General features: G+C 52.2%; 1 protein-coding gene across 2 annotated transcripts in view; it reads right to left on the bottom strand.

Moving 5' to 3' along the window:
- KIF3C (kinesin family member 3C) overlaps window positions 1-13,547 on the bottom strand; it is a 36,027-nt gene extending 22,480 nt beyond the window's left edge. For both annotated transcript variants that reach the window (XM_081253603.1, XM_081253604.1), the window contains exon 1: window positions 11,224-13,547. In XM_081253603.1, the coding sequence (XP_081109729.1) occupies window positions 11,224-12,756 (1,533 nt within the window). In that variant the 5' untranslated portion in view covers window positions 12,757-13,547. The remainder of the gene's footprint in view (window positions 1-11,223) is intronic.
- Window positions 13,548-14,336: the final 789 nt, after the last annotated feature.

Below are 14,336 nucleotides of genomic sequence, written 5' to 3'. Positions count from 1 at the left end.
TACAAAATGCTCCTTTATGCTTTTTTTTGTGTGTGGTGATTTTAAAGTGTGGAGATGGACCTGATTCAAAACAATTCTTTGTTTGTTCGGCCCACACCTTCTCCAGCTGCCCACACCTAGCTCAAGAAACCCATTTGGACATTGTCAGGCAGAATTTCAGCTGCCAATCAGGCCTGGAATCTGATGCATCAGCCAAGACTACCAGGGCCTCCAAGTTCCAGCCCTCCTCCAACTGCCACCCCCATGACATGATTCCCAGGACTGGTTTCTGTGCTGATTCTTGCTCATCAGGCTTCGTGTTAAACCTCCTCCTTGGACCTGGAAATCTCGCTTCAGGATGTCTCCTTCTGGCCGGGCCCTGGGCTCCATGAAGAGAGTTCCCTGGACGATGCGTGACTGCCCATATCACCCATTCCATTTGTCCACTGCCCCTATGCTTCTCTGCCTAACCCTGCCCCGACACATGTGATTTAAATGACAACCGAAGGTGCCTTATCAGTTTCTCGCCAAGCCTTGCCCACTGGCCTAGCCCACACTGTCAGCCAAGCCTGCCTGACAGAACCTGCCTTGTGCTAGAAGACGGGGCTGGTCCTGGCACGAAATCTGGGGGTGGGCCCCAATCCAGGTGCAGGGCCTCAGTGCCCCCTTCTCCCCAGTCTCAGTTCATTGCTACCTGTTTCACCCCCCCCGCCACTCTGAAATATGTCATGCATGGCTGCAGTTCTTTGCTTAGAAACAGCTTTTTTGCTTTTGCTTTTGCTTTTCCCCATTTCTCGGAGGATACCAGTGGCCGTCTCCTCCTTTTCCTCAGAGATCTCTGTCTTTAACTTTAATCACCTAAGGAGGGCAGGGAGGGACAGGGATGCCTCAAAGCCCTGGGCCCACTTCAGGCTGGGAGGGTACTAAGCAGAATATGGGGTTTCTAGTCCCCAGGAAAAGTTCCCTAGAGCTCTTAGCTGCCCCAGTTAATGCTGCCCCTGTGATGTCTCAGGGCAAAAGAGTCCAGGTGGGTGGGGCCTGTGGACAGGACTGGGTTTGGTTCTACTGGTTCTAAATATGTCCATTGTAACTAAAAGGCCAGCAGAGGCTGTGGGGTGGAAAAGACATGGCTGGGAGCTCCAAGGACACGGTCTGACTCTTGCAAGAGGGAAATGAATCATCGGATAACTAAGGTGACCTCAGGGAATCACCCCAACCCCCTTTGCTTTACAGATGACAAAACTGAGGCCCGGAGATGGAGAATTCTAAGCATGGAGTCTCATAATTATGGAATTGGTATGTGTGTCTGCTCCTATATTGACTATGCACTCTCCAAATAATTTCCCAATTCGATTAGGGTCCTTGATTCCAGGTATGAGAGGCAGGTCAGCTGTTGTGACAATTAACAGCCAAGATCACCACAGGGACCAGGTCAGCTTGCAGATACAGCTTGGGATATTCAGAGGCTCACCTTTTCCCATTCCAGGAGCAATTGAAGTGCAAAATCAGGAGGAGAAAGGAGACCCCAGCACTCATTAAGTGCTGATCGGGAAAGCCAGAATGGAGACAGCCAGGCCCAGACAGCCACCCTTCTGAGGAGATATCATCAAGGATGATTTTACAGAGAAGCCAAACACGCTCTGCGCTGCCACTGCCAGCTAATCTATGACATTCTGCAGGAGACAGGAGTCTCAGATGCAACTTGCCATGTGCCTGTGGCTGGGCTAGGTCCTTTTTGCATTAATCATCCTATTTCATCATCACAAGAACCTTATGAGATAACGAGTATGATCCCCATTTGACATAAAAGGAAACTAAGGCTCAGACAGGTGAAGTGACTTGCTAGAGGTTATGGAGCCAGTAAGCGGCAGAAGTAGTATTTAAACACCAGCCTCCTAATTCCAAGTCCAGTGCCCTTTCTCTTGTTCCACAGCTTTCTCCTGGGTTCAGGCAGAAAGGTGCCTTGGAGAAAAGCAACATTTGGTCTTAGCACCTTTGCCAACTCAGGAACCATGAGGAAAGCTCAGGGCACCATTTCTTTCTCTTCCAGATGAAACAGGCAGGGTTCTGCTGAAGATGCTTCTGCCTGAATGAAGTTCTTATAGGGGCCTCTGAGATAAACGGGTTAGAGCTCTTAACTGCATGTGTGTGGGGAGGTCGTCAGTAATACTAGGGTTCCCCAGAGTGGTTGAAACCCGAATGCTCACAGGAAGGGCCACCTCACAAGTTCCATGGTGGAAAGATGTAAAGGGCACTGGGCATGTCAGTCAGAGAACTTGAATCCTGGTACACACTCTACCATCTTATTTGCTAAGAAATCTGGGGCATCAGCTCCTGGACCTCAGTTTTCTCATCTGTAAAATGGGGCAAATATCCACTAACCTTGCAGGCTTTGGGTAAGAATGGTGAGTTGCATAATAGATGTGGAACTACCTGGTAAATGATAATGTACAATCAAATGTCAGTGGTTACTTGCTGTTTCAGTACCTGATTGACATTTACCCACCACTCATCACAAAGAGCAAAACAAAATAACTACTGCAACAATCCTGGCTCCCACCTCTTAGGAAATATTTCGCCCATGCCTACAGACCTGTTTCTCCTTTTGTAGCCACTGGTTACAGATCTCAAGGAACCAGCAGTAAGGGAAGAAGAAATGAAAGAGACAATGGTGAGGGGAAGAATAGTGCTATTTTCAGTGGTTCTCTGCCTTGGGGAACATAAATCAGGAAACCAAGTCCAAGTTTCCTGCCTTGAGTCTCCTTGGATGGCTCAAAAAACTACATAAATGGTCTTTCAAATGCTAGTAATTCTCTCATCAAGAAGAAGGAACAATTAGAGATCAGGAAACATATTGGCTGCGGAGTGAGGTAAGCTGGACTCTACTTCCAGCCTTGCCCTGGACAGGGTATGGATGCCCAGAAATGCTTCAGTCCACCTTGGAGACAAGCAGGAAGAAAAAAATCAGCCCATCTACTTGAGTAAGAAAACCATGAGCACTTCAGATCCGATCCTTACCTTGTCTTTCTCCCCTACTTCCCTCACTTATTTGTGTTGTGCTAAAGGGTTTCTCTCCAGCACCAGGGATGCAAACCCAGCCAGACAACAGAACACAACAAAGCCAGCAATGGATGAGACCTAAGGATCCATAAAGTGCAGACTCAGTATTTTACAGCTCCTGGGTCATTCAGCCTCCAGCTTCCAGGTAGTGCTTGGTCATTCCTCTCCAGCCCTCACTGCCCCTCATCCAGGCTGCTCTCTCACCCTGGGCTCCTGACCCGCTGCTTCCAAGATGAATAGGCAAATGGTGCAGAAAGCAAGGAATCATCTACTGATCATTTCTTACAGTCCCTGGGAGGGGAAGTGACTTGTCCAAAGTCACAGGATTACCAATAATTGGGTATCATTAAAAATTATTATCAACTCTGGATTCCCCTCAATTATTCATTTAAGCCAATCTTCCAACCATGTATTAACACATTTCTTTTATATATTTTTCTCCTTTAAAAATTTTAGATTTGTTTTCGTTTAATTAACAAAGTAATATATGCTTCTTGTAAAAAAACTATAAAGTGAAAAATAAAAGCCCCCTTCCTATTAAAGTCCCTACAGATAACCATTATTAGTGAGTTCCTGTGATTCATTCCAGAAACTTAAACAATTTAAAGACAAAGTTAACCCTATCTACTGATTTGTATTCTTGGTCATAGTGTTAAAAAAGACTTGTCGATTATATGAACGAATGGCTCTAGGCTGAGGTCAGGGGCTGGGGGTTGGCATCATGTGGAAGGACAGAGCTGAGTTAAGCATCTCAGCAGACAAGCGCTCCCACTGGGGCCTATCAGCCAGGGATCTGGCATGAAGCCTTCCTTTCTGAGTTGGTGATACAGTGTGGAGGGGAAGATCGTGGGCTTTGGAGTCAAGCAGACATAGGCTCATGTGCTGGTGCAAACACTTCACAGGCATGTGACCTTGGATTGTTCCCTCGTTGCTACTGTGCCTTAGTATCCTCATTTGTCACATGGAGATTAAAACACTACTACTTCATGGTGCTATTGTGAAGACTGAATAAAACAACGCGAGAATACAGCGCATACTTGGCATTAAACATGCACTAAAGAAATGGTAGCTACCGTTATTATTCCAATTGTTGTTGTTATTATTATTCTGCTCGCTCACTTGAAGAAAGGAGAAAGCCTGCAGGTCCATTACCTACCACCACAGGAACAGTGCAACCCAGGGCCCGGCACCCCTCGGTTAAGTACATCTGAGCGGAAAAGGAGACAACTAGAAAGTAAGTCTTTAGTCTGACCAGGATTTAATGCCCAGGAATTCCTCGGGGTATTAAAAATTCTAGATATACTCTGAAGCACCAGTACAGGTGCCTCATAAGCTCTGAACACAGGAGTCTGCCTTGTGCAGCTACCATGTCTGAAGGGCTGGATTGGTGGGAAGCGAGACCATTTTCTTATCTACTCAGGCTACCTGATTCAGCAGCTCTCAGGCCCAGCTGGCCCCAGAAGTGCCCCAGACTGGCTAGGGACAGCAGGCTGGCAGGGCACAGATGGGAGGGGGTACCCTTCTCCCGCTGAATTCCAGGCCCTTCCTCCTAGTCCTCAGAGCACAATGAGAACATTATCACAGCCACTTCATCCAATCTTGCGCTATCCGGGGGCTGGAGATGACTAAGGGCAATATAATACACTCCGCCAGCCAACACACAGCAAGAGACACCCAACACTGGACCAGAAGGCCTGCTGAGCCCCAACATAACTTGAATCCCAGAACCTCTGATGTAAATGTATTAGTCTTAAACGCTTCCTGCAGGTCCAATCTTTTTTTTGTTTTTTCTTTTTTTTGGTACGCGGGCCTCTCACTGTTGTGGCCTCTCCCTTTGTGGAGCACAGGCTCCAGATGCGCAGGCCCAGCGGCCATGGCTCACAGGCCCAGCCGCTCCACGGCATGTGGGATCTTCCCGGACCGGGGCACAAACCCACGTCCCCTGCATCAGCAGGCGGACTCCCAACCACTGCGCCACCAGGGAAGCCCAGGTCCGATCTTTATATTACCAAATGCCCCCAGCGCATGGAAATTCTGTTAACTGACCACACTCACCAGGGAGACGAAGGAATGAAAGTTACTGCTCCTAACAGTGCCAAGAGGCCATGGACTCTGACCTAGATATCAGACCCAGCCTGGAGCTCTGGTCACTTGCTATGGTGAGGCTTCTTCTCTTAAGGATCATGGAGGACTCAGCTGGGATGGAGGTGCGGGTGCACACAGTTCTCTGATGACCCGGCCCTGTAGGTCTCAGAGTGTCTGGCATGGGGCTGGTGTCCTTGGGGACATGTGGAAGGAACCGGGCCAGTTTTGGGATCGTAGACGCTCCCCAGATTATTGGGGAGTCTCTAGAGACTGGACACAGCCCTATGTGGAGACTAACCTCAAGCTCAGGAGAGTGGAATGGTACTATTTCACTCTCTCCTCCAGAGCATTTTCTCTCCCAGTTGGGGTTTCTTCTCCCCAGAAACACTGCTGTCCACCCCTTACGCACTCTCTCTCCTTCTTTCTTCCTGACTCTGTGACTCCATTTCTCTTTCCCCTCTTCACTGTCTCCCTCTATTTCTTTCCTGTCTTTCCTCTCATTTTCTTCTAGTTTCTTCTTCTCATTGTCTTTCTCTCATTGGCCATGATAGAGAGCTGGAAATATCTCTATTATTGGTTGAATTCCTACATTAACATTTAAATCCTGTCACCTTAATTTTCAAAAAGATGAACCAAACATTTTATATTTTGCTTTAAAAAATACTACTTTTAACAATTAAGGACTTTGAAGAGGAGGGGACTTTAAAGATCACCTAGTTCAATGGCTTTTCTGGTACTTGAATCCCTTTAGAGCAACGGGGACATTCAGTTTCTCCTCAGACACTTCCAGGGATTGGAGCCCATTATCTCTAGAAGTAGATCAATTCTAACTATTAAGAACTTCTTTACATTGAGCTTAACCTGCTCCCATAACTCCCACTCCCTGGTTACCAGGATAATCGAGGATACAAAAACAGTGCAATCAGCAGAAGGGCAGTGAGGTGCATCCTGAGTTCAAAGTATGGGGTAGACGAGTTGGCTGTTAGGTTCTCCTATCCCTTGCTTAGGCAGGCGAGATTGATGACATATATTACAGCCAGACTCTGGTAGGCCTTGAACGCCAGACTAAAATGTGATGTGTTTAACATATCAGGAAGGTAGTCAAGTGAAAACATCCATCAAGCAGTCGAAGATAACAGTAATAAAGTTATTATTTACGAACACTTACATGCCAGGAACTGTGCAAAGTGCTTTAATGTCGATTATCATCCTCTCAATAGAACTATGACATAGGTACTGTTACTATCCCATTTTATAGATGAGGAAACTGAGGTCTCAGAACTAGTAAATCACTAAACCCAGGCCTGCCTGACTCTGATATCCATGCTCTGAAAACAGCACTCTACAAAAAAAGGTCAGCAAAGACCTGGACAGGAGACCTTGATTTGGGAGCCACTTACATAAAGGGAGAGAGGGTCCAGAACAGAGGGCCAGGGGTCTCATTTGAGCCCTCTTCTACAGAGGAGCCCCCATACTCCACTTCCAGTCCTGTGCTTGCTTCTAAACTCCCCTGCTCCACCTCCTGCTGCCTACAGGACTCTTGTCACCTTAAATTCAACACATTTGGGGCTTCCCTGGTGGCGCGGTGGTTGAGAGTCCGCCTGCCGATGCAGGGGACGCGGGTTGGTGCCCCGGTCCGGGAAGATCCCACATGCCGCGGAGCGACTGGGCCCGTGAGGCATGGCCGCTGAGCCTGCGCGTCCTGAGCCTGTGCTCCACAACGGGAGAGGCCACAACAGTGAGAGGCCCGTGTACCACACACAGAAAAAAAAAAAAATTCAACACGTTTACACCAGCTCCTGTCATTTTTCATGACCTCCCCAGCAATCAGTTCCCAGCCCAATATTCCTGATTCTTTAAGCATAAAAGAGGATCCAAGTTTGTGTCAAATCAACCTGGGCTCAACTAGATTTGCCATATACAAACCATAAGGCCTTGGGCAAGTCATAAAACCTCAGTTTTCTCATGTATAAAATGGGAACAGTAATAACACCTTTCATGGAAGGTGCTTGTAGGGATTACATGAGATAATTTGTACACAATATATGGTATAGGGCTTGGCTCGTGGCAAGTGTTAAGTAAATGGCATTATTCTTGCTGTTATTGTTGTTTCTTGGGCTTGAAACTCCTCTTGCATAACTACTTATGGTTAATGCCAATGCTGAGAAATGGGAGGAAGAAGAGGGACCCACAAATGGACAGTAAAAATTCAATGCGGTCTGTACTCTCTGTAGTGACCTCATCCCTCTGGCTTTGGGGGCAGCTTCTGCAGGGTCTCTTTCCCATACCCACCACAGAGAGAGTTGGGCTCTAGCCAAGCAGCACCCCACCCCCTCCCTCCAGACCTACTTACTTGGGGATCAACAAGCAGTGCTGTTGTTTCTACCTCTTCCAGTCCCCCTGTCACTTCCAGCCTGCATATTGTCTCATCTGCAGCCCTTGCCTCCCCTACATACTCTTCTCTCCCTCTAAAGATCTAGAATCAAAGCTTTAGAAATCATCTAGCCCGAGCCCTCAAAAACCTAAGCTCAAAATTAAAACAGTCATTAAAAAATGTTCCTTGCACAATTAAAGTGGGCCTTCTCCTGATCAAGCTACGGGCATCCCAGTCCTCACTGCAGTACGTGCATTGTGCACAAACACTGGAGTTGCCATTGTGCAGAGGCATAACCTCGGCTGTGGGTCGGCCTGTGACTTTACCAACTCTCCCTACCTCTCAGGTCTAGTATATTATCAAGCCCCCCCTCCCGGAGACACGAGGTAAGTATGGATGGCTAATGACTACTGATAAACAGGGCACTGATGACAATCACAAACCCCCAGACATTTGCACACCCTCCCATCCCCTGAGGCCCGAGGTAAATATGAAAGGAGACTCCAAGGAGACAGGCATGGTGTTTGTACACAGTGAGGGGAGAACAAAGGGAACGGAGAGCCTAGAGGTGGCCGGCAGGGAAAACAGGCGAGACAGACTGTAAGATGAGTCAGAGAGAGTGAATGAGGGCACTGGGTCGTGTCAGCTACCGCTCAGCTGCCCCCAGGAGTGGTGTGAACTGGAAGAAGGGAATGAGGGAGGTGACAAGGGGAGTTGTCGAAACTCAGAAAGTGGGAGCCGGAGTGTGTTGCAGATGGGGAGTGGAAGCTCAGCTAATTTCCAGGAGGGACCGGAGCTCCCGCCTTCAGAGGGCTCCTGGATCTTTCTCGCCTGGCTCTGTTGCCGGGGCTGCAGGGTTATGGCAAGGCAGCCGGGATGGCAGGGGAAGGAAAGCGTTAAGCCAACGACAAAGATGTCAGTCCTAGAGATCACTGGACCCCTGCTTGGCAGACAGAAGCCACCCAGTGGCTGCTAATGCCCTCCACTGATGTAGTGCTTTCAGTATATTTCAGATGCCCTCACACTAATGATCTCATTTAATTCTCAGCGCAACCTTGTGAAATGGGCAGGCCTGGGATTCTCTCTCACATGCTCCTCCTCTCATTACCCAGTGGATCCCTCAAGAGCCCTCAAATTGCTTCCTCTATCCTAGAAACATCCAACACTGAACCAGAAGTGCCTTAAGGACTATAGGGAGGTCACGGTCCTCTATACAGGCTCCATTCAGGGCTTGCTGGCTGCTGTTCGTCCAGGGCTGGGTGTGACAAGAAGTCACAGAATGTGGAATCATTCCCCGCCTGGAATTTCCCAGGCGACCCTCCCCCTTCACTTATATCTGAAAGCCTGGCACATAATGAGCATTTCACCCAGTCCCTAGGGAGCTGTGTCAGACTTCCCCTCATCAGGCCAATGGAAACCTGAGGCCTAGAGAGGCAAAGGCCTCTGCCCTGAGTCACACAGAGATCAAATGTGGAGGAATCCGTGAAGACTTGGAAAGAGCACAGGTCTGGGGCCATCAGAAGACCTGGGTTCCAGTCCTGGCTCCACCTGTCTATTAGCCCAGGTCACGGAGACAGTCGCCAGCCTTGGTTTTCATCACTGTCAAATGGAGACAGTAACGCTCATCTCTTGAGGTTGCTGGGAGGATTCCATGAGATTAAAACATAAAAGAGTTACATAAAGATGAATTACTCTGATTATCAAGGAGCACAGGTAACAACATCAGGACTCTGGTGTAACGGAAAGAAGCCGGACCAAGTATAAAGAGTCTGGTTCTCCTTAACTCACCTGTGTGGCCCTGGGCAAGTCTGGGCCTCAGTTTTCCAAGGCCCCTGGCAGCTGTAAGATGAGGGGTTCTGTGGGCTATGCCTCTGGTACAAGAATTCTGGCTCTGGCCGCCCTGATCTCTTGACAGCCCCATTATCCATGCTCCACATTGCCTTAGATCCAAGAACCTTACTGAGGGAGCCAGGGAGTGGCCAACAATGGGAGATCCCATTGGATCCTTCGCTTCATCCCTTCTACCCATTTGCTCAGGGCTGAAGTGCACTCTCTTAGCCTCCGTTGCTCCCCAGCTTTAAGGGGGGGTGGGGAAAAGGAGTAAGGGGCTCTTGGTGATGAAACTGATGACAGATTGCCCATGTAAGATTTCATGGTGGGAAGCACTAGACTGCCTGGATTCCCTTCCTCCTGGGAGAGCTGAGTCTAACTGTCCTGCCTTTAACATCCTGCTTCTCCCAGGAGGACCCCAAATGTACCAATCCCTTTGAGGAAGCGGCTCAGCATAACCCTTGCTGAGCTCCTGGAGGTAAATTAAATACTAAATAAGCAAGGCCAGAGCCCCTGGTGTAGCAGCACATTCCCATAACACAGACAATGGCCTGTAGCTCATCCGTCCCTCTTCCAGCCATTGCCATTCTCCCTCCCAGGCAGGGCTTCCCTGCACCCCAGCCCACACTCCTGGGAAGGACTAAGAACTGGTATTGTTTTGCTCCCCCCAGCAAGTCATCAGCTCACGGTTCCTTGCGTTCTTCCTCCAACCCTCAGTGTTAAGGACTCCAGGGACCTGGAAATGCCTGGAACATTGAGTCATGGCATCTGCAGCATTGAAACTTAACAGGTCTGTGGTTGGCCAGGCAGGGGGCCTCTGCAGCTTAGTTCCAACGGGGCCTGGAGGCTTCCCCAGGGAAGGGAGCAGCTCAGGAAGGACACCGAGGCCCTGATCTCTCTCAGGGCAATGGGGAACTGGATCTCACTAGGATGAGGCCTGGGTGTGAGGGCCAGTTGGTCTGTTTCTCAGATCAGAAGAACCTCAGAGATCACCCAGGCCAACGCTCTATTTTACAAAAAGGGAAACTGAGGCTTGAGGAAGGGAAGAAGCAACGTACGCAAGGTCACTCAATGAGCTGTAGCAGAGCAAGGCCAAGACGCCAGGTCTCCAGTGTAGAACCCAGTGCTCTTTCCAACCTTCTGCGTGATCTCCTTCCTAAGATTCTAAGCAATGGGTCCAGGGGACCACTGGACCCCTTTCATAGGGAGCAGGACCCATGTATAACCCTGCCTCGCCATCCAAGAACTGAAAGAGCCCAAGGGCCACTGGTTCCAGCTCAGCTCTGCCACTTTGTAGGATGGAACCTCAGTCATGTCACTTTTCTGAGCCTTGGTCCCTCACCTGTAAAATGGGGGTTTAAGAAGCAGGACCCCGGAGAGCTACCGTAAGTATCAAATGAGATCGTGTATGTGGGGCATTTTGTAAACTGTGAAGTGTCCAAACGTCAGATATTAAAATGGTGTGAGGTTTGTTGGTCCTGCAAAGGGAGGACATCACAAGGGAGGCAGCCAGGTAAGAGTGAGAACCCACACCCAGACGAGGCTGAGTGCCTGCCCGGCTGTCCATGGACCTGACCGGTACTGGGGGCCACCAGCAGAGACTGACAGGCAGCAGGTCAGACCAGCCCAAGCTCACTGGCTTGAGAGACTGCCTGCTGCTTTGCTGTGTGTGTATGTGCATGTGTGTGTGTGTGTGTGTCCTCCTAGGTGCTCCAGGGAGGCTCTGCCTGGCAGTCCGGAGTCGCAGAAATTCGCCTGCCTTCTCCAGGGGAGCTCTTGGCAGAAGGGCAGGACGCTTTGCTTCCAGCCAGGTCACACACCCTCAAAGAAAAGCCTGCCAGCCCAGATCCCTCTGGGGACCTCTGGAGAGCCCCTGCTCCCTCGGGGGCTCTTACCTTGTACTTGGCTGCAAGCAGCTCTGTGGCCTGCTGCTCCCGCCGCAGGTCTTCCAGCATCTTCTCCTTCTCCTCCAGCAGCTTCTGCTTCTCCTCGCTCACCAGGCTGCGGTCATCCTGGATGGCCGCCTTCTCCTCCTCCAGCTGCTCCCTCTGCTCCTGCAGGTAATTCTCCATGTTCTTGTCCAAGGCCGACTCCAGGGTGGGCTGGGGCGGGCGGTAGTTGTTGTTGTCATCCTCCTCTTCGGCCACCCAGGCCTCCATCAGCGGCCCCTCAGGGTACCCAGGCGGGGCTGACACGGCCTTCTTCCTGCGGCTGCTCTTCCTCCGGAGCCGCTTTCCCAGCATCCCCTTCTTCTCCAGCTGGGCCTTCAGGCGGGCGATCTCCTCCTGGAATTCCCGTAGCAGCGTGTCCTTGGGGTCCTCATTCACCCGGGGCTTGTTCTTGATGTTCTTGGCCCGGTTGGCAAAGCGCAGGGTGGAGAGGCTCTCATCGTAGCTGTGAGAGGCTGGCCCCAGGGTGGCCACCATGATGGTCTTGGCATTCCCCCCCAGAGAGTCCTGGAGCAGCCGTGTCAGCTTGGAGTCCCGGTAGGGGATATGGGTGCTCCTGTTGCCTGCCAGAGCAGCGATCACGTTGCCCAGGGCAGACAGCGAGAGGTTGATTTTGGAGGCTTCCTTAGGCCTCTCTCCACTACCACCACCACCTCCACCGCCGCCACCACCCGTGGGCTGCGTGGCCGTCCCTCCAGCTGCGTTGGGGCCTGCCTTGTTCTGCCTCTCACTTCCAGCCAGGTCCACGAGGTTGAGCTTGCCTACACGGATGTGGTCCTGGCCGTCCAAGCCACGCTCACTGCACTCCACGGTGATGACAAAGATGGCATGGGAGCGGGAGCTGACCTCATTCATGTGTGTACTACCCACCGCCCGGGTCTGGTTCCCCAGGTTCATCACGTGCTCAATCTCCTTGACATTCTTGGTGACGAAGGAGGACAGGTCCTTGATGTAGACGCCTGTCTCAGGGTTCTCCTTCAGCTCTAGCCTCTTGCCAGGCTCCTTGGAGAGCAGGTCCCGAATCTCCTCCTGGTAGATCTCCAGGTAGGAGGCCCGGACCAAGTACTGCTGGTTCTGGGAGCGCGAGATGTGGGTGAAGATATGCTCAAAGGCATTGGGGATGACCCCGCGCTGCTCGGGCTCCACCCAGGTCCCCTGCATGGTGTAGGTCTTGCCCGTGCCGGTCTGTCCATAGGCAAACACGGTGCCATTGAAACCTTGAAGCACCGAGTCTACCAGGGGCCTCACGGTTTCATCATACAAGTCTGCCTGCTTGGAGCTGGCATCATACACGGCATCAAAGGTGAAGGTCTTGGGCAGCTCCCCTAGGGCAGCGCGGGGGTTTCGCAGTGTCACCTGGCCCAGTTTCACGTCCATGGTCAGGATCTGCTCGTGACCAGAAGCCTCCTCCTTCCGGCTGAGGGGGCGGCACCGGGCCACCACCTTCAGGGCCTCACTGGCCTTGGTTTTACTGGCCATCTTGCTGCTCTGTCCTTCCTGACCCACCCCCACCCCTCTCCGCAGCCTAGGCGGTCCTGCTGTCCTCCCTAGGTCCGGATCGGCGGGGCCGGCCCGGCCCCCAGGCGCCGTTCTTCAATCCGCCTGTAGCCTCCTAGGGTGGGGATGCTGGGAGGTGGCCCCGTCGCTGCTGCAGTCCGGGCCTCCACCGCTCTCCGGTCCTCGCTGCACCGGCTGCGGAGGGAGAATTAGGCAGAATCGCCGGGCAGCCGCGGGAGCAGCGCCGGCCGAATGGCAGTACCCGGAGCCCGCCCCATGCTGGGGCAGCGGGAGCCCTGCCGTAAACAGCTACGGCAACAATGAGATAAAGGAAGAGGAAAATGGGATGGGGGTGGGCGGCAGAGCTGTCTTCTCCTTGTCCTCCTCCTCCTCTAGGGATCCATGGCGGGGGCGCTGCAGGTCCTGGGCGACCGGGGGTCCCGGCCCTCCCGAGGGCAGAGGCTCACCTGGAGTCCTCTCCCCCAGCTGGGGGATCATTCATTGCAGCCAGCGCGGCTGCTGCTGCCCCTGCCTCCTCCTTCCCCGCCGTCGCCACCGGAGAATGAGAGAGAAAAACAGAAGGCGATGGGGCGGAGCAGCGGCAGCGAGAGTGATGTTGCCGCCGCGCTGCGGCCCCAGCTAAGCCGCCCGGCTGGGGTGGGGCAAGGGGCGGGGCCGTGGGGCGGGAATCGCGAGCCCTGCGCCGCCAGTGCGCTGGGGACCCGGGTGCATGCCCGCTCGCACCCCCATAGACCCCTCCGGAATGACAGGCTCCGGTGCCGACCCAGGTCCTGTGCGCACCAGATGGGTGCAGCGCAGCCACCGCCCGCCGTCACCCCACTGGGCCGGAGCATGCTGGGAGTTGTAGTCCTGCCTTTGTTAACCCGGTTCTGGCAGGTTGCTGATGACTTCTCCAGTCCGGGAGGCCCCTCCCTCTCTGGCGTTCTGCCCCAGGAGTGACTGTTGAGGTTGCAGCCTAGCTGGGGGTGGGGGGGTTGCGGGGTACCCGCTACCCACACCTGTTTCCTCCACAACCAGCATCCCCTGTTTCTCTTCTGCTCCTGCCTTTCTGCCGGCAGATTCGTACATGTCACCCCTCCCCTTAAGGGTGTTGCCAGGCGTTCTAACTCCTAAATGTTTCTTGACTGTGTCCTTTCCTCTCCCCACCCTGGTTTGCTTCTGGCCTTCCTTTTCTCTCTACTGGAACCAGCTTCCAGCTGATTCTCTCCTCACATGCTCTCCGCACAGGAACCCTCGTCCCCTCCCCTCCTCCAACACCAGCCTTCCATATTGTATAAAAGCCTCTCCGTCTTCCGACTCCTGCCACTTCCCAGCCTCACTTCCAGCTACTCTCCTAGAGAGACCCTGTGTTCCACACATTCATTCCTTCAAACAGTCATCCAGCACCTGCTAAACCTCAGGCCTCATTCTAGGAGCTGGACCTTCCTGTCCTCAAGGAGCTCACAATTCTAGGAACCATTTTGCGTTTCCTTCTGGCTGTGCTGTGTTGCATCTTTGTGACTTTGCCAGGAGGACCCTGTTACTCTTCTGTACTTGGTGCC

This window comes from Mesoplodon bidens (assembly GCF_964165515.1).
Source record: "Mesoplodon bidens genome assembly, chromosome: 14".
NCBI classification, from domain to species: Eukaryota; Metazoa; Chordata; class Mammalia; order Artiodactyla; family Ziphiidae; genus Mesoplodon; species Mesoplodon bidens.
Note: the sequence above shows the minus strand (reverse complement) of the source record. Positions and strands in the feature narration are given on the sequence as shown.